Here is a 21,490-nt window from a genome sequence, read left to right as displayed (position 1 = left end):
GTTAACAGGTAAATGGATCAAAAAATATGCTCCAAACCCGTATAATTGTTAAGGGTTTGGATCGGATCAGGGTCAAAACCCGCTCCATTGCCAGACCTAGTTTTCATGTTGGGCTAGGCCCATTGTATGACGAGCTAGACCCATTATATGATGGGATAGGCCTATTTGTATGATGGGTTGGGCCCATAGAACAGAAAGGGCTAGGCCCAATATATGTTATGTAGGATGCTAGCTGTCTCTATGACTCTTGTGTTGTATATTGGGCTAGCCTATTAGTTAGGAAGGGCTAGGACCATTATTGTGGGTTGGGCCCAATGTGAGGGCTAGGCCCAAGGATATGTATGGTATGTGGTATTTTGGGGAACTCACTAAGCTTTGTGCTTATAGTTTATGTTTATGGTTTCAGGTACTTCCGATTCGAAAGGGAAGGGCCCGACGTGACTGCACAGCATCCCCCAAAGTTTATTCCGCATTGATAATTTTTACTCTGATGTTTAAATACTATTTTTATCTTGAATAGTTTTGAGAACAATTTGTTATATAAATATTGTTTTAAAAATGAAAATTTTACCTTGGACTTTCGGGACGTTACACCTACCATCTTCCTTATCGGATTTACAGAAACGAGAACCCAAAACTGATGAACTATGAGTTTTTTTGAATTTACAAACACAAAAATTCTTTATGGGACTGTTTTAAGAATTTTTGGGATTGTTACATATTTTTGCTATTTTTATTATGAATTTTTTCTTGAATTATTAGGATTATTATTGTACATTTTTCTAGAATTTTTGTGATTGTTAGTGGTGTTGACGGTGGTTGATGTTAGTGGTGTAATGATGTTGGCAGTGGTGGTCAGTGACGGGGGAGGTTGTGTCGATGGGGAAAATGAACGTAGCAGGTGTATGTGTGGTGTTCAACGACATTGGTGGTGGTGGTTGATGGCAATGGTGGGTGAGAGTGATGGTCACTAGTAATCGATGATTGTGGTTGTCGTGTAGTACTAGTATTAAAGCATTTCTTTTGTGAGCATTTCTTTTTAATAAGTTAATAACAAAGAAAACAAATAAAATAATCATTAAATGTATTTTGGTCATTTTATGTCGGTTACGGACGAAAAACACAATAAATTCATACTATAAGGACCGTGTGATTGCAAAATCAACCTTATGGACCAAACACACAATTTTGACAAACCACAATGACGATTTCAATAATTTGTTCTCAAATGTATAAAAAAAACATTGTTGACTAAATGTGAACACGAAACAAGCGTATATTACCATTCTAAGTTGTTAACTTTTTTTTTTCTATAGAAAAAGTTTTTTTTAGACTACTTTATAAATGTGTTTCTTTTTTTATGGTGTAAACCGCTCCAAGAAGATAACACGATATGAAATCACGTATATTTAACAAACTTATATTTTCATTTTTTATCAATATATAAATTGATGTTATACATTTTGTTTTTAAAATCCTATTTTATATCTTAATCTTGTTATTGTATTAATTTAATTTGATATAAATATATAACAAAAAAATTGTATGTATTCTTAAATATGAACACGAAACAAAGTATATTACTCTTTAAGTTATTAACCCAAAAAATTGTATGTATTCTTAAAAATAGAAATTAAATTGTCTCCTACCTTTTATGCCTATAAATATTTCTTACCCGTTAAAATTATGACAACTGTCATCATTCCACCATTCAGTTTAATTTTATTTGATATATTCCTAATATACTCTTAATGAGATAGTTTAAAAAATATAGAATGTTGACACTTGTCATAATTTTAATGAGTAGGAATATTTGTATGCATAAAATGTATGAGGCAATTTAATTTCTCAAAAACAAACATTCATATAAAAAGGGTAGGGCATCTTGATTGACGGGATTTGAAATATATCACCAAGGATGATGTTCTGTAATTCATTGTCAAATTGGACGGCTTTACGTCTTTATTATTGAGGAATAGTGTCTCCATATTCCTCTGCACTTGCACTTGATATGAGTAATATTCTTCTTGAATATCATCGTTAGAACATGTTTTGATATTGTGTCGTAAATCATACATCTTGACGGTCAATGGCTATTGTCATTATAGCCCAACAATTTTTAGTATAATAGTTTAAATGGTCCATCATGGTTTTTTTGCCTTTAAAGGGTATCAATTTGTATTTTACCGGTCATTATAGCCCAACAATTTTTAGTATAATAGTTTAAATGGTCCATCATGGTTTTTTTGCCTTTAAAGGGTATCAATTTGTATTTTACCTGTCATTTTGGTACTTTTACCCAGATTAAAAGGTAACACTGCTTTGTCAAGTGCCAAGTAAACAGGTGAGTCAACAATATCTCTAAAATCTTAAAAACCTGCAACAACTACAATCAAACATGGTGTCACACTCCTCTAAAACCCAGATATACCCACAAGTTGATCAATCAAACCCATATTCATATTCCTCATTTTCATCATCAAATCCTTTAGCTCTATCCATGTACTCATCACTCAAGACCAAAGATCTCACTGAGAAACTATTCCCGGACAACGATCAAAGCCATGAACAAGAACAACAATCAATCTTCAGAGGAAGTTGTAATCAAAATCCCCGGAACAACAACCCATTGTGCTCCGGTAAACAACCTATGGTTGGATTGATTCAACCGTTGCATCCAGATCCCAATTCGTATATTCCATTTCAGTAATCATGAACTTCACCAGACTTTGAATCGCTTTCATAGTGTGCTTGAGAGCTAATACGAAATCGGTTGGAGTCAATTTTGAGAAATGAAGGTTTTCGTGACGCGATAAAGGGCCACTCGAATTCAATCACCTCTCGACAATTTGTGCTCCCTTTCGGCTTCCTTCAATTTCTCCTTTAAAAACACAATCTCGGAATCCTTGAGTCGACTCTGGTTTTCTAGCTTCTTTCGTGTTATCTCGTATGTTTTTGGTAGGTTCTTCTGCTCTTGGATCTCAGCCAACAGGATTGTGGTTTCCGGGGAGGCGCCGTCGATATGGTTTTGCAATTACGATTGTTTAAATTTCGATAACCTCTTCAACTCCGTGACCACGATCTGATCAGCCGATTGAATTCCATCAGCGTCGTGGGGAGATTGAGCATCTTGGGCATATGTCGCTTTCACGGACGATATGGTGGCAAAAACTTTGGCGATGAAAGCATCCATGGCTGCATTTTCCTGAAATTTCTCATCTTCCTCGTTGAAGAACTTTCCAATTGGTTTCTCGTGCAAGTTTACTTTTTAAAATTGATCAATCGTCGTTGCAGGTTGATGTCGAATATGAAAAACCTTGGCAAAGGTACGAGCCAATCTACTCTTTCTTGGGGTCACAGTTGATCTATTAACTGAACCCATCTGAAAGAAACAAGCTGAAACTATTTATGAGCCTATCTCTCTTTGTACAAAACTTCACAAGCAAAACCAATAGGAAAAGATGCGAAGACAAAGTTGTGACGGTGTATATGAGGGAATAGGCAAAGACCTTTGACTTTTGAAAGTCAATGCGGGTTGAGGGAAACTGATGATTAGGATGAGGGTCACGGGTGACCTCTTCAAATTTTCCATAATGATCTTTTAAAACCTAAAAACACAAGTTCGTACTCTTTAAAGGCAAAAAACAAAAAAAAAACAAAAAAACAAAAAAAAAACAAAAACAAAAAACACTAGGGACCATTTAAACCATTATACTAAAGATGGTTGGGTTACAATGACAATAACCCTAAAATCAATCATGTGGTTCCATTCAGTTATCTATATGGACACTACTTTGTTGTTCGCCCATAAACTCCGAATCCATTGCAGTGGATCTCGAAAATTCACACCATGCATCGTAATTAACGGGTTCCAAATTAAGGATAAGAAGAATATACACTTTGATGTTCATAATTCCGTACGTTTTTGCGTGGTTGCGGTTCCTGCCATGATGAAAATATAGAGCAGCAAAGAGATAACAGGCAGTGGTAGGCTAAGGTTTGGCCAAGAAGAGGGGAGAAAGAAGGAAAGAGACGAAGTAATTAGGGATAAGATTACAGGATTACCATCAAAACACTGGGCTAATTACAAAGGCAAAACTATAAGGACCAAAAAAAGAAAATAATACAACAATTATAATAATGATAATGAGCATTTTGTCAGGTACAAAAGCAAATATATCAAAATATCGCTGGTGTAGAGTCCGTTATGGAAATTAGTATTTGCCATATTAAATCGTTTTCATCTTAATTGTTTGTGTATTGATGATGGTCCGAGGTGGAAAAATATTATCTAGCACACTCATCAATTCCTTTGCATAGAAGCATTCCCTCGCACAAGACATACACTAAATAAAACTTTTGAAGTAACTTCAAGATTTAGATCACTTTTGCAAACACACAAGAAATACACTAAATAAAACTTGCTAGACAATATTCGACTCAAAATGACAATGCATATTCAATTATTCATTATAGAACTTCTCTTGACCTTTAGAACACACAAACTCTCTACACTAAATAAAACTTGCTAGACAATATTCGACTCCAAAATAACAATGCATATTCATTATATAACTTCTGTTGACCTTTTTAGAACACATGAACTCTCTCATTTTCAAAGTTATGAAGTCTATGAAAGCTCGGACAATAAGTATATCCTTTGAAGTATCGATAAAACATTTCGGTGTCGAGAATAATTTCCCTTCGAGGACAATAAACGAGAAGTGTGTCTCGATAAGATGCCATCAAAACAGTTCCATCTTTAAAACCCGCAATTAAATCCACAGTTTCCAAAGTCAGCAAATCAAGATCAGTGTTCTCACTTTCCATGACTACAAACTCCTTATGCCAAGATTTCTTGACCCCATATTCCTTCATCACCCAAACTACCAATTGAGAATCATAACTTTCACATCGACATAAACAACCTTTCAAGACTCCCAAACTTTTAAAGATGAGATTTTCATCTCTAGCTTCACACGGAGGAGATGGGAACAACTCAAATGTCTCCTTGTCAAAATCAAAAGCACAAAGCTTTTCAGGGGAATCTTTGTCAAGAACAGTCCAATGAGCATGACCATTTAAAAATGGTCCATACATTCCTTTAAGCCAATAAGGGACATGACCAAGACTTCTCCATTGACCTGTGCCAAGGGTGTAGACCTCAGCTTGTGATATGATTGGCCGAGAATTTGGGGAAAAAAACGGACGTTTTTCCCCTTGGAAAATCCGTATCACTTTGTATTCATTTGTAAGTGGTGCAACACCGAAACAATAAACGACATTTGCATTTTGTTGTAAATAGTATTGTGGCTTTGGGAGGATCATATATTCTCTAGTGATTGGATTGCATATGTAAGTGTTGTCATGTTGAGGACCAAATTGCCAAAGACAGAGCAAACCATTGACTGAGCCCACTGGGATTATTTGAGACTTTTGGAAAATGGGTGCAAGATTAAGGTCAAGGCTCATGACTGGGTCATGATGTAAATTGTGGTGATTGAGTTCGTCTTCAACCTCCACCCACCTTAAAATGCCTGTTCTTAGGTAACCTGTCTTCTCTTCTTCTTCTGCATTACGAAAAACTTCATTGGAATTATGATAAATCATCACTCCTGAGGGTGATCTCGAGAGCTGAAGATCAACAAAGTAAGATTCAGAAATGAGATCCAACCACTTCTTGCATACAAACTTGCAGTTGATGATTGTCTTCACAGGAAGCCTTGACAGAATATCGACCATCACATGTGCAGGTAAGTCTTCCATTGATGGATCCAATGATTTTCTTGATTTTGATGATGACATTGCAGATCCAAACCAATATTCAACCAGATCACAATATAACTAACATAATATAAACAAAATAAAAATTAACTAAAAGATAAATTTTATAATTCATACAAGGGTTACATTGTACAATCATATAGTGTATGGAAAAAAATGGTTGGGTACGAATCACTCATTTCTCTTTAATAATTAGGAATTAACTATGAACAAACACTAACAGTGTAGATCGGTAGATCCTTTTAATCAATTCTAACAAAATCGCAGTTAACTAATTAACAAAACCTTAACAATGTCGGTACACCGTAATCCTAACAAAACATACGGTTGCATGACATTGATAATTGAAATTTAACACGAATTACTACTAAAGAAAGCTTTACCACTAACAATTACGAGGTATCAACCCCTTAACTATTAATAATTAGCAACTAGAAAATCTCAATTATCGAAATCTAACAAAATTTACTATTGATATGTAAGAACAATCAACTAAAAAATGTAGTGATTTTTGATGATTTTGTACCTAACGAGAGATCGGAGGCGGGACGAGACAGCAACCGAGAAAGGTGAACGAAGTCATCGAGATTGAGACGGTGAGACGGTGAGACTGAGAGAGAGAGAGAGAGAGAGAGGGGGATGGGGTTGTTGTGTCGGATCATCTTAAATTTATTAAGACAAAATTACAAAAATGGTCCCTGTAGTTTGCCAAAAGTCATAAAGTCAGTCCATGCAAATTTTTTTTGATGTAAATGGTCCTTGGGGTTTGCAAAACTTGCAAAGATGGTCCTTTTATTCAGCCGTTAGGGACTGAATCTGTAAGGGTATTTTCGTATTTTCAAATATAAAGGGACTGAATTCGTGACATTTGATAAACCATAGGGACCATTTTTGTAATTTGTCTTAAAATAATATAAATGATAGACAATGAAGGGTACTAGATTCGAACTTTGGACCTCGTATCTTTCTTCCTTAATCAACCAAAGCTTTAACCAACTAGGCTAGAGCCACACTTGATTTATATTTTTGAAAACTAACTAATATTATCTATATATTGTAAATAAATTAATAATAAAATATTAAAAAAACCATATTTTTACAAAAAAAAAATTAATAAAACAAAATATATTTTTAACGTATTGTAAAAAAAATACGAACAGTTAATTGTTTTTTTACGTATTTGTTTTACGTATTTAAAAAAATAAGTTTTCGTATACTTTTAAATACATAAAAAAAAAACGTAATAACATATTATACAAAAACGTAATCCTAAAAAACATTAAAAAAAAATTTGTATATATTTATTTTATGTGAAGTATGTTTTTTATATTTTTTTATGTATTTATTTTATGTAAATATGTTTTTTTATGTAATTAAAAAAATACGTTTTTATATAATATGTTATTACGTTGTATTGGAATACAAAATCGGTCAAATAAGTTTTTATATTGGCCTAATCGGTTTAAAAAAACCGTTTTTCGGTTTAAAAAATACATAAAAAACTTTTCGGTTTAAAAGTATAAAAAACTTTTTTTTAATATGTATTTTTTAAACCGAAAAACGGTTTTTAGAAAACCGATTGGGCCAATACAAAAACTTATTTGACTGATTTTGTATTCCAGTACAACGTAATAACATATTATATAAAAACGTATTTTTTTAATTACATAAAAAAACATATTTACATAAAATAAATACATAAAAAAATATAAAAAACATACTTCACATAAAATAAATATATACAAAAAACTTTTTTTATGTTTTTTAGGATTACGTTTTTGTATAATATGTTATTACGTTTTTTTTATGTATTTAAAAGTATACGGAAACTTATTTTTTTAAATACGTAAAACAAATACGTAAAAAAACAAATAATTGTTTGTATTTTTTTTACAATACGCTAAAAATATATTTTGTTTTATTAATTTTTTTTTTGTAAAAATATGTTTTTTTAATATTTTATTATTAATTTATTTACAATTTGTAGATAATATTAGTTAGTTTTCGAAAATATAAATCAAGTGTGGCTCTAGCGTAGGTGGTTAAGGCTTTGGTTGATTAAGGGAGAAAGGTAGGAGGTCCAAAGTTCGAATCTAGTACCCTTCATTTTCTATCATTTATATTATTTTAAGAAAAATTACAAAAATGGTCCCTATGGTTTATCAAATGTCACGAATTCAGTCCCTTTATATTTGAAAATACGAAAATACCCTTACAGATTTAGTCCCTAACGGCTGAATACTAACGACGTTAGTAAAAAGGGCCATCTTTGCAAGTTTTGCAAACCACAAGGACCATTTACATAAAAAAAAGGGCCATCTTTGCAAGTTTTGCAAACCACAAGGACCATTTACATCAAAAAAAAAAACTAGCAGGGACTGACTTTGTGACTTTTGGCAAACCACAGGGACCATTTTTGTAATTTTGTCATTTATTAATGACAAATTTACATAAATGGTCCTTGTGGTTTTTAGATTTGTAACTTTCTTTTTTATATTTTTTTCATTATTACATATGGTCCTTATAGTTTTAATTTCTTGTGTTGTTGGTCCATATTGTTTTATTTTGTTACAATTTTATTCTAAAATTACTATTTTACCTCTATTTAGATTTTTAATTAGTTTTTATTTTCTATTTTTAATTTAAAATAAAAAATACCATTAAGCTAATCTATAACCTTACTTTTTCCTAGTTATCTCTCTTATCATCATACTTTTCTCGTGGTTAAAGAAAAGTGACGACCCTTATGTCTGAAAAACGTCCCCCATCCATTCATGCCATTGCCTTTCCCCTCTAACAATCGACTTTTCTTTCCTTCACTCTTCCTGACATTCTGATCTGATCTCAGCCCCCTCCTAATTAGAGATTTCTCCTATGATGCATCAATTCCTTACGCCTTATATTGTCTCCTTTGTCCGACCGCCTCTTTCATCCTTCGATCAAGGCATTCGTCTAACCACCGCCTTCAATAATTAAAGGGAGTAGTTTTTTTTATCAATACTTGATGAATTAAATAGAAACTAAAAGAGGACATTATGTGTAATAAGGTTTAAAGTTTGAATTATGGAATTATTAAAATAATTAAGCAAACTTGGAGAGAAAAATAATCCCTAAGTTTTATGCAAAATATATGACATGAAACCCTTGGGGTTGGCTAACCCTAATCAAGATTTCTTCTCTCTCATATCCTCTCATTGGAGACGTAAATACACACCCAAGAAGGGGTATTTCTATATTGCTTCTTCATCAACAAAAATATCATTTTTTTTCTTGCTTGATTTCAGATTGCAACTTTGGTGTGCGATCTAATAGAGAGACTCTACTTTGGATCTTTTAGTTGTTCTTCATCTTCATTAAAGGTAATTAATAATGTTGTAGTAATTTACGAGTTGTAGTAATTTATGATAAACATTGATCCAAGGGTAAGTTATGATTCTTAATGTTTTATTAATTATATTGTTCATATTTATTTGTTACATCCAAAATATGCATCATTATCTAACACATATACATGATTCCACTACCCATGCTTTTTATGGTCCTAATTAAAAAGCAACCATGGACTCTAGAATGTTTGATCTTCTCCCCAATCACACATGGGATTTTGTTTAACATCTCCATCATGACAAAAGTATTGGATGTCCTTTTTCTTACCATTGCAAATGTAAAGTCATGGAAAAACTAGATAATTATAAAGGTCGATCAGTTGGTAATGTTTTATCTCTGGACCTATATATTGATGATACAATCAATATAGTTGTGAAACCCTCCATGATTCGTGTCATTCTAAGCATTTTCATATCTCATAAATGGATCATCTATTACGTTGATGTTATAAATGCTTTAGTTCATGTTGAATTGACATATGAGGTTTATGTAAAGAAACCTCCTGGGTATGTTCACCCGTAATTTTGAAAACATATATGCAGGCTTTGTAAAATTATGTACTACTTAAATTAGGATCCTTGTGACACACATGTGACATCCCCAATTTTCAGAACTGTAAAAAAATTTCTTTACACTTTAAAAATCATAATATCTTTTATTGCAGAAATTCCCAGTATATTAAACAATTTGAGTACAAAATATTGTCTCAAAATAATACAACTCTAGGGATGTCATAACTGATATACAACATATGTTACAACGTAAAGACCTAGTGGTCCTGAACTTTATTGCAGGTCTTCTCTCAGCATCATACTCGAGTCTTTAGTAGTCTTACACTGCTACCTGTGATGCATATAAATTGAGTGGGTCAGGTTGGGAAACCTAGTGAGATACATAGAGTTTTCAATCCCATAATGTGATAATAATGTATATCTCAAACCTGTAAAACCACTATTATCATTAACACAGATATATCATATCTCTAAAACAATCTATCCCATCCCGTCGATCCCCACGTACTGATCACATACAATGATCTTATTAGATCTAGCCTAAAGGATCAATATGAACAAAAAACTAACGACGCTGCTTCGGACATTCCCTGGCAGCAAACGAGGATCAATAAAGACATCAAATGAGGAGAATAGAATAAGTTTTACCATGAACCTCCGTTCATAAAAACCACAAGAAAGTTATGTCAGGGGTAGTTATCTAGATAATTGTGTCTAGCAGTGGTCGGACACCATGGGGTATTATACCCCCAGACTCACCCTATCCGGCACAACAACATCATACTTACCTAGTAGTGGTCTATTACTGACACAATCTATTTAGCAGTCTACGAAGTTCCCTATATTACTTCGTGAAAGGAAATGCTGACACACGAAGCTCATCCGATACTTCATAAAAGAAATGATGACTCCAAAGCCCTTCAAAATAAAAAGTATGGGGAAATACTAATATAGTATTCTTGTACGCTCCTATACTCCACCAATCACCATCATTATCGTCAGCGAATAGAATTTTAGGAGGGGAAATACAAATATAGCACTCATGTACGTAGGACGTACCCCATTGATCATCAATCTCATCGAACAGAGCTTCTACTCTCCGTTCACATCACACACGTACCCTTAATAAGATGCTACCAAATATCCAAACATAATTGAACTAAGCATCCCTTTTAAGTTTTAAGTCTTATCTCATCACTAGGAAAGACTATAATATTTATAATATCAATTACGTTTATGCAACACTATCCTAATCTAGTGTATACATTAACACAAAGTATTATGTATTAATATATATCTACTTTCTTAGAAATAATACTTCTATTATTATTATCATGTACTAATATTATATATACATTTTAACACATGTAGAACCATACTGGTTCACACATCATATATCATCAAATATACATGTAACATATATTTCAATCAATAAGCATATAATTCACATATAAACTTTTAACAAATATTTAATATTTTAATTAATACATGTATTAAAATCATGTTCATGAAAGTAACTATGCACTCACCTGACTAGTTAGTGGTTACTAACTATTTTCGTAATCGTCGATATATCACACTTTCTTTATTTACGAGTCACTGCTCGAACGTTTGAAATTTTAATCGGAGAACTGTAGCACTCTAGGGTATATATACTTAGCTATGATACACGACGACGTACCGACTGAAATGATTCTTTGATCTTTTATATATATATATATATATATATATATATATATATATATATATATATATATATATATGGTTGAATTGTAGTCTTGAAATGTTGAACAATACTTCTATTTCTATTTATAGTACATTAAAATGATGACCTAAAAGAAAATTCATACTAAAGATTAAATTGTGAGCTTTTATCCTTTAGACACGTCTCATGCCACTAATCTTTTAATTTTTTTTAGTCAAAATATATGTACCATATAAATGCTTACTCACAATATAAAATCAACACGCATATTTTAATTTTGCCACCAATCTAAAATTGTACGGATTTGTTTGTTTAATCGACACGTCTCCAAATTTACATACTATGGATGTATTAATTACACATGTATACTTGATCAAACTTATCCTTTAAAATTTCTACCTCATCGCATGGATATTTTTACTTAATTTAATATATCTATATATTTACTAATGCTAAAGTATCAATAACATGTGTATATATACATAAATTACGTTTCCTTTTCTTTTTATAACTTATTGAATTAATATTAAACATATATATTTTTTTATCAAGTGTATGGAAAGTATATTTCTTTCAATTATATATGAACTTATAATATATATATATATATATATATATATATATATATATATATATATATATGTTTATAAACTTCAAATTAATGTCTTATCGAAATATAGAATATTACTTTTAATTTTTTTTATTCAAAATATATGTACCATATAAATGCTTACTCACAATATAAAATCAACACGCATACTTTAATTTTGCCATTAATCTAAAATTGTACGGATATGTTTAAAATTTACATACTATGGATGTATTAATTACACATGTATACTTGCTTATCCTTTAAACTTTCGACCTCACCGCATGGATATTTTTATATAATTTAATATATCTATATATTTACTAATGCTAAAGTATCAATAACATGTCTATATATACATAAATTACGTTCCCTTTTCTTTTTATAACTTATTGAATTAATATTAAACATATATATATTTTTTTATCAAGTGTATGGAAATTATATTTCTTTCAATTATATATGAACTTATAATATATATATGTTTATAAACTTCAAATTAATGTCTTATCGAAATATTGAATATTACCCGATATATAATAGATATTATTTTACGATTTAATAGTATACGTGATAATTATCGTCGACAAACTGGGGTAACACAAAAATACATTTCACTATTGGGTTCATCCTTCAATGTAATTATACTAAATACATCTTATAATATATATAGTGAGATTTTAGGGTCGTTACAACTTTCGTTAAGATTATTTATCATAAATAATCTTTTTATTTTTAACGTTTATTTTATTGGTTCAATGATAAATTTTATACTAAAATTTTCTACAAATATTATATACTCATAATATTTGTTTACATAACGTGCATATATTAAATAGATATTTATATAGTCGGTAACACATATAACGAATAATTATCCTATTCGAGGATTTTAATTATTCAATAAAGAGAATATTTATTATTATTATTTTTTAATGACTAGCCTAACTTACGGAAGTTACAATTCTCCCCCCACTTAGGATGATTTCGTCCCCGAAATCACAAGCTCAACGAATAAGTGCGATCCCCGACACTTGTTTTTAGTTTTTCGCAAGTCTTTGACATCAAAACCGACACTAATAACTTTCCTCTAGCTTCCTGTGTTGCAACTCTCATGGATCCTAACATTAAAACTGAAGTTAGGTTGCTTTTCACACTTTTGCCTTAATGATTGGTTGTCCCCCACTTTGGATCTGAACTCTCATCTGTTGATACTTACAATTGAACAAAGCTTAAGATATCTCTGCCTATGTGATTCTTAGCTCCCTTTCTTCTTGGAAGAAACTTCTGATTATCATATTAATGACTTTATCACCGTAGTAACACTGCAGGTGTTCACAATGAGTGATGTTATCGTATTTCACAATCACAGTCTGATCAAGATCATAACAAGCACGGAGTCGTCTACCAACACACACATGCACAATGTGGTACAAGAGGGTAATACTAGCAACAACAACGATTTTTGAAGCCAATATCATCCTTCCCTCTTAGTTGGGATAATCGACTGTCGCTCTTCAATTGATCATCTTGACCACTTCTAAAGTATCTGGACACAGATGCACAATAAACTTCTTTATGCATCTTCTCATTCTCTCTACAACAACCACAATTTCTATAACTTGTTCAATGAATATTAACCTTTTGGACTTCTTAGCTAGTGGTGGTGCTTGAACTTGCACCCACTCTTCATCCTCTGTTGGACCTTCAGTCTTAACCTTTGAGTTACAAAATCAACTATTTATTGGTGAGTCCTACTCCTCCTCAATTTGGGTCGTAAAATCAACCAATGATAAGGTCTTTACCTTAGCGATAACAACAAACTGAATGGTCACACTCTAATGACCTTCTATTGCACAGTGCAACACACTAGACTCTTGTCTCTATGAGTCAAACACTAACATGGAAGAAACCTTCCTTCATGTTCTAATGTGTTACAGTCACATCATAGCAGGTAGCATTTCTGGCTACTGGCTGCCCAGCCCTAACGAAGGCTGCAAATCTTATGTCGATCACCTAAATCATCTCTTTCTCTAGTCTTTTGACTAAAGTCGGTCACTATACAACACATGGTTCTCTGAACCAATCAACTCACTTCGCAGATTTATATTAATCAGACTCGATTCTTTATGACCACTAGGGTCTGAACAAAAATCATCTTCCTAGTCATCACCGTAGCGTAGGTAATGGCGGAAACAAAAAAAGTCAAGCTCAACTACTAGTTCCTTAGTAACCTTGTGACTCTTCCCGATCCAAGTGTGAGTCCTTTGCTTCGGGTAGTATAGGCCTCTACTACCTTTCACACTTACTCATACTCGTCCCAAGAATTGTTTCGCAGTCCCCAAGTCACCATACAAAAAAAATCACAAAGCAATTACACATGAGTGTGTTCAAACAAGAAAATACAAAAATTTCTCCTAGACTCAACTTGGGATTTCGCTTCTCTATCAAGCACATCTTGGCTTTCCTAGACTTGCCTTCGAGGACCCTCCTCACACATATGCTCGATCTAGCATACTTCATACTTTTCCTAGGTCGCTAGGAATTTTACTTCCAAACTTTTTACAAAAATTATTTCTCGAGTAGCAGCCAGTCTACAAGGCACACTAAACCAAAATTTACTCTAGTGGTATGGAGAAAAATTTTCTATAACTACTTGTATCATTTTCCGACTCATGCAAGTCACCATGCATATCATTCCATTTCTTCATTTCATTATCCTTCAATGACCTCATCATTCCTTTATATGAGAAGGTTTTCTTCTCATTTTCATATCTTGTAAGTCTACTTCATAGGAGTCAATCCTAGGAAGTCTGCATTTTAGCTGCATCTCAACATCTCAACATGTTCTTCTTGTGCAATATTATGGGTGTATTGCTTCCTCAGCTAAGTATTCTACCTTACTTAGACAAGTAAGTCACTCAGCCTTTCATAACCAAATGACTCATTTCACCACCCTAATATTGTATGTTAAAGTCGGCTTAACACACTATAGAACTTTCGTAAGGGTGCGATAGAAGTTAATTGTCACTCTATATATTTAAATACTAAGTCTGAGCATCCTGTATAGGATACAGATCAGCTCATAACACACCACTCGAACTGCATACTACATCACAATGTTAGACAAGGTCTTGGCCTATTGAGTCTGAAAACTATGTTATCCTTTCCTTTAATCTTCATTGAATTCTTCTAAATCTTGCACAACATCAATTTCAATATTTTCGAAGTATTCATCACTATCTCCAGTTCTTCTGAATCCGTAAGCAATCATTACTTCAACCTAGTTGGCGATGGAATCGCCAAGCGGTGGGACAACTTCATGGATTACACTAAAGTTTTATCATCCCACCAGTTGAAAGTGTACTTCACGCGTATAATACTCCTCCAAAGTTACTGTCATCAAACGTATCTAAAGTTACGATACCACTATATAGGTATTAATACACTATTTGCGGTATCGCTTGATAGGTATTATTTTACGATATCACTCGATTAGTTTATTTACAAAATTATCGATGTCAACTATCATAAGTTTGACATCCCCAAATTCACGGTTATTTTAAAATTTTTTATTTATGCTTATTTGAAAATCAGAGTATTCATTTTAAAGAATAATATTGCGGAATTTGTTCCCAGAAGACATGATAAATATATTATCAAAGCATTTCTGAAGAAATGTATTTTGTTTATATTAAAACTTTGGGATGTCATCGTTAATACAAAAACATAAGCATAAACAGACCTTATATTCATTTATATTAGTGATTTACATCTCCTTTAATCTCTCAGTATAATGTTGCTTCGTATCGATACCTCTGATACAAATAAACTGAGTTGGTCAGGTTGGGAAACCTGGTGAGTACATAGGGATTTCAATCCCACAATGTTATATCACACACACTTATATATATATATATATATATATATATATATATATATATATATATATATATATATATATATATATATATTAGAACTCACAATATATACAATTTCACCTCATATAAGCAATTTTACCCCACCCCGTCGATCCTCACAACAAAACGATCTATACTCTCGGATCTAAAATTAACCTCTTTACCTAATCCATACTCCCGGATTCGGTATGTCTAATCATGGCTCTCGGATCAATAACTATGCCCATTCCATACTCTCGGACTAGGGACAATTGACTATGTCTAATCCATACTCATGGATTAATGACAAATAACTTATGTCCTCTCCATACTCTTGGACTAAGAACAAATGACTATGTCTAATCCATGATCTCGGATCCATGACAATTTTAAAGTTCGACCGTCCGTGTACATCTCACCTGTTCTCATAAGGAGATACTACCCGATATTAATCTCAATTAATTTAGGTTCATTCTGTACCCTAAATTATCATATATTATCAGATATGCTCTTAACACGTATTTAAGGTAATAAAAAATATTTCACACAAAAAGATATATTTAATACTTTAATCAATACTTGTATTAAAATCATGTTCATGAAAGAGACTATGCACTCACTTGTTAAAGTGATGATTCCCAACTCGGGCAGCGCTTCGCTTCTAACAATTCTATTCTCCTTCGATTAAACCCAGTATCATTACCGCTAGATTTTAGTCTAATATTTATAGAGACTATTTACGAGTGACATTGTTTTATAAGTGTTAAACAATACTTTTCAACCACTATGTACAGACAGCGGCCAGACATGAAACACCAGAGGGCATGACCATTTTGGCATTATAGTACTTCTGAAATCCAACAACACTATGCGACCCTTCAAACCAGATTCCCCGTACCGCAAGTAGTTAAAAGATATTATAATAAATTTTTTGTATATTATATTTTATAATATATTTATTGTTTATAAGTTCATAATAACGATATTGAACTTAAACATAAGGTATACTTAAAGTAGGGTAAGCATAACTCACTTACTAGGAGGTTTGGCTAGGAACTGGGCTCTGCAAGGGCATAACTTCCGAGCCGAAAGCTCTTCTTCTCGGAGCCGTATGGCGCTCCAGGACTCGCCTCTTAGCACTTGGGTAGTACGAAGGGTTGGGAGGGGTTTAGAGAGAAGTCAGATATATATATATATATATATATATATATATATATATATATATATATATATATATATAGAGAGAGAGAGAGAGAGAGAGAGAGAGAGAAGGGTTAAAGTGTGAGGAAAATGAGTGAGCCTCGCATGGTATTTATAGGCTGAAAAATGGCTCAAATCGGCGAGTTCTGAGCCTACAACTCGTCGAGTTGGTGTGCCACATATCACCATCTGATGGCAAGGCGTGGGGAGAAAGCAATGGCTCAGATCGTGCCACGTCACCCCCTTCGCAGCAACACCCTTCTGACTTCTAAAATCCGTAACTTTCGCATATGAGCTCCATTTTTGATGTTATTTATATCCACGCGTAGGTATTGAAAATATCTACAACTCTCCTTTTGACTCCTTTTGACTCCATCGGCTAATTCTTGACCGATTTTAAATTTAACAGTATGAGAAAATTACACTGTTTAACGACCGTGTAAAATTCATAACTTCTACATACAGACTCCGTTTTCGACTGTTTTTTTATTGTTGAACTCCTATTAATGAGATCTTCAATTCTCATTTAGGTTGTGTCGGCTAAAAATTGATCGATCTAAAATTCGAATTCCGGGCTATGTACTGTTATGCTAAATCTTAGAAAAATCATAACATCCTCATATAAAGTCAGATTTGGACGTTCTTTTTATGTACGTTCTCGGTTTAACATCTACTACGACTTTTGTTTAAATTTCTAAGGCTAAAAAGTAATTTATCAAACATTCACTTTTTACGTTACGCGGTGTCGTGTCGGTTTAGCCGTAAAACTTCGACGGGTCATAACTTCTTCGTTACTCGGATTCTAGTGTTCTTTATATGTGCGGAACCCTTGTGGCATATACTATAATTTGGTTTAGATTATTGCTTCTAAATAATCTTCCATCAAAAAGTTATTTTTGACGCTCATTGTCTCTAAATTGACTAGCCCGAATCTGCGGACATTACAATTTTCTCCCCCTTAGGATGATTACGTCCCGGAATCATCAACGAAACAGGGCTTGTATAATGACTCGATACGTTATCTCTTCATCCTAGGTAATAACCATAACTTCTATGTTCCTTCGAATTAGTATCTAACTCTTGGACTTCTTGACTGTAGAGAGTTCCCGATCTTGCACCCGCTCCTCATATTATGTTGGACTTTCAACTGTAACCTTCGAGTTACAAAATCAATCCTTATTGGAGACTCTTTCTTAAATAGACTTTACTTCAATTATCGTAACAGAACGATGAATCATGTTCTAATGACCTTTCATCGTATGATGCAACGCTTAGACTCAGGTCTCTTAGAGTCAAATTCCAGAACGGAATATACTTTCCTTCATGCTCTAATGTGATATAATCACATTCTAGCATGTAACATTTCTAGCTACAAGTTTCTTACTTTCACGGTGATTGCGATGCTTCGATTATCTTTCACTTCAATCTTCTGGCTTAAGTCAGATGCTACATCGAACTTGGTTCTCTGAACCACGTAACACACTCATCTTAGTCGGACTCGATTTGATATGACCACTAGGTTCAAAATAACAATCATCTTCTTAGTCATTACCAAAACAATGGTAGCGACAGACATGAACAAAACAGAATCAATTACTAGTGCTTTGGTAACCTTGTGACTTTCCCTGATCCAAGTATGAGTCCTGTGCTTCCGGTAGTATAGGCCTCTAATACCTTTCACACCTACTCATACTAGTCCCAAGTATTGTCTCGCAGTTTTTTTTCAAGTCACCATACAAGAATTTCACATAGCAACTTAACACACCAAATAACAAAACCAAGGTTTATATTATTTCCTTGAAAGGATTACATAGATGTTCAAGTTCACCCTACACTATGCCTCTTATATTAGGCTACGCCACATGATACTATCTATATGGCCACTTCATACCCCGATCTTCAGATATATAGATCCTCACTCCTGATAATTGTCACCTGCCTCATTAAGGATCATCTGGAATGCTCTTGCTTTTGGCTTTGGTGGTACGTTTGGCTTTATCGCTCCTTCCCTATTTGGGCAATCTTGCTTGAAGTGTCCTTCTTCACCACACTTAAAGCAGGCTTCTCTCTTGGTCGTGCATTCGCCGGCATAGTGACCAGTTTTCCCGCATTTGAAGCAGGTCACCTCTTTAGAGCATCTCCCAATGTGTTTCCTTCTACACTTGTCACACCATTTTTCTTCGTTGCTATCCCCATACCTCTTGTTGTTGGGGTCAGACTTTGGGAACCTATTTTTCTTGTCTGATCTTGAAGACCCCTCAAACTTGCTCTTCTCACCAACTTCAGCTCTCTCAATACCCTTTTCCTTTATCTAGGTCTCAACATTCCTGGCTGCCCAGATGGCGGCTTTCAAAGTGGTCACTTGCTTGACCATCGGACCAAAGTCTGCTGGCAATCCATTAGAAAACTTATTGACCTTGGAGAGTTAAGTCGGAACCAAATAAGGAACAAGCTTCATTTTCTCCGTAAAACTTGCAGCATACTCGGTGACGCTCATCCTTCCCTTCTTCAGATTCTAAAACTCGTTGTTGATCTCTAGAAGATCCTGCTCAGAGCAGTACTGCATTTTCAGTTGCACCAAAAATTCTTCCCAAGACATCTTGCTTGCTTCTCCCTTGGGCATGATATCATCTAGTAGCTTCCACCAGCTCAGTACTCCTGACTTTAATAGTCTAATCGCTAGAGTGGTTCTCTACTTGTTGCTGCAGTCGTAACTTTTAAACATCATCTCCATCTCGGAGATCCAATCCATGACTTCCACCGGTATTGGGCTTCCAGAAAGACTCGGTGGTTTGGATGCCATGAAATCCTTGTATTTGCACCCACGTCCATCATTTCCTCCATTGGGTTGGTTTCTTCTAACCACTAGTGGCTCAGCTTGACTGAATGTCTGACTATCTGACTGTTCAATGTTTAGTTCAGGTTGTACAATGGGTACAGTAGGTTTATCCCTATTAAGAAACATTTGCCTCATTTCTTCCTTTTGTTCGGCCATCATAGCGTGAATCATTGCTTCGACTCCTGCCATCGTGATTGGCTCGGGTGTAACTGCTACCTCTGGTGCACGCTCAATCACAGGCCACTGATTAGCATTAGCATTTCCATTAGCGTTTCCAAATCTACTTCGAATTCCCACCATGTCGATCTATTCACCAAATCAGACGTTCGGTGTGCAGTGACGAGAATTTAGATAGGAAAGCTTTATTTACGATAGACGTATAAGTCTCCTTATCTTTTTGAAAAGTTTCATGCCAGTTCTAATACCGTAATTAAACGTTTTAGAAGTCTGAACAAATAAAGTTTCCAAATCCGGTCGGCAATAGATCATAGATCCGATCAAACAATAGCATCATAAAACATCACAAATCATTTAGCACATAAAAGCATTTTAGGCATCTTCCCTAAATAAGCTAGTGTTTGTGTCTATTCAGGTGTACTACCTAAAATATATTAGACACACTCATCATGATCAACGCTTAGCATTCAAAGTTTAAGTCTAGAAATTTCCTACAAATTCCTAGTTCGCTTAAACTAATGCTCTGATACCAACTGTGACATCCCCAAATTCACGGTTATTTTAAAATTTTTATTTATGCTTATTTGAAAATCAGAGTATTCATTTCAAAGAATAATATTGCGGAATATGTTCCCAGAAAACATGATAAATATATTATCAAAGCATTTCCGAAGAAATGTATTTTGTTTATATTAAAACTTCGGGATGTCATTGTTAATACAGAAACATAAGCATAAATAGACATTACATTCATTTACACTAGTGATTTACATCTCCTTTAATCTCTCGGTGTAATGTAGCTTCGTATCGATACCTCTGAAACAAATAAACTGAGTGGGTCGGGTTGGGAAACCTGGTGAATACATAGGGATTTCAATCCCACAATGTTATATATATATATATATATATATATATATATATATATATATATATATATATATATATATATATTATATCAATGTTGTAAAAATCGTTCGACGGTAGCTCGGCGGTCGACTGACGATAAGCGATTAATCGGACTAGGCGGAGATTAATCGAAGATTAATCGGGGACCCTTGATTATTAAGAAAATTATTTAAAAAATCAATATTCCCTAAAAAAAACTAAGTATTTTAAAATTTAAAATTTTAAAAACTTGAAATTTTGAAAATTTTATTATAATATATTAAAAGTTGAAAACTTAAAAATTTTAAATTTTAAAATTTTGGTGTGATATTTGAAAATTAAAATTTTTGAATTTAAAAAAAATTCCAGCCATGACCGCCAAGGACCGCCAAGTCCGACTTTGACCAATATTGACCAATTTCCGCCAAGCACCCTAATCGTAATCGGTTCAAAGCCGCCAAACGATTAATCGCCCACCAAGGCCGATTTTTTCAACACTGATATATATTAGAA

The 21,490-nt window shown here is 33.5% G+C and overlaps 1 protein-coding gene and 1 pseudogene across 1 annotated transcript; both read right to left on the bottom strand.

Moving 5' to 3' along the window:
• Positions 1-2,345: 2,345 nt before the first annotated feature.
• Positions 2,346-3,453, bottom strand: LOC145139940 (uncharacterized; annotated as a pseudogene).
• A 933-nt stretch (positions 3,454-4,386) lies between these two features.
• Positions 4,387-6,415, bottom strand: LOC145135699 (F-box protein At3g07870-like). Its single transcript, XM_079069948.1, has 2 exons — positions 6,311-6,415; positions 4,387-5,844 (listed from the first exon to the last, which is right to left on the bottom strand). Exon 2 carries the CDS (start codon positions 5,803-5,805, stop codon positions 4,591-4,593), a length of 1,215 nt encoding a protein of 404 aa, XP_078926074.1. The 5' UTR covers positions 5,806-5,844; positions 6,311-6,415; the 3' UTR covers positions 4,387-4,590.
• Positions 6,416-21,490: the final 15,075 nt, after the last annotated feature.

The sequence above is a fragment of the Lactuca virosa genome, chromosome 9, assembly GCF_052849685.1.
Source record: "Lactuca virosa cultivar CGN04683 chromosome 9, Lactuca_virosa_CGN04683_v6, whole genome shotgun sequence".
Classification (NCBI taxonomy): domain Eukaryota; kingdom Viridiplantae; phylum Streptophyta; class Magnoliopsida; order Asterales; family Asteraceae; genus Lactuca; species Lactuca virosa.
This window is presented reverse-complemented; position numbering and strand designations above follow the sequence as displayed.

Excerpts from the sequence above, each read along its gene's own strand:
- LOC145135699 (XM_079069948.1), bottom strand. The coding sequence starts at position 5,805 with ATGTCATCATCAAAATCAAGAAAATCATTGGATCCATCAATGGAAGAC.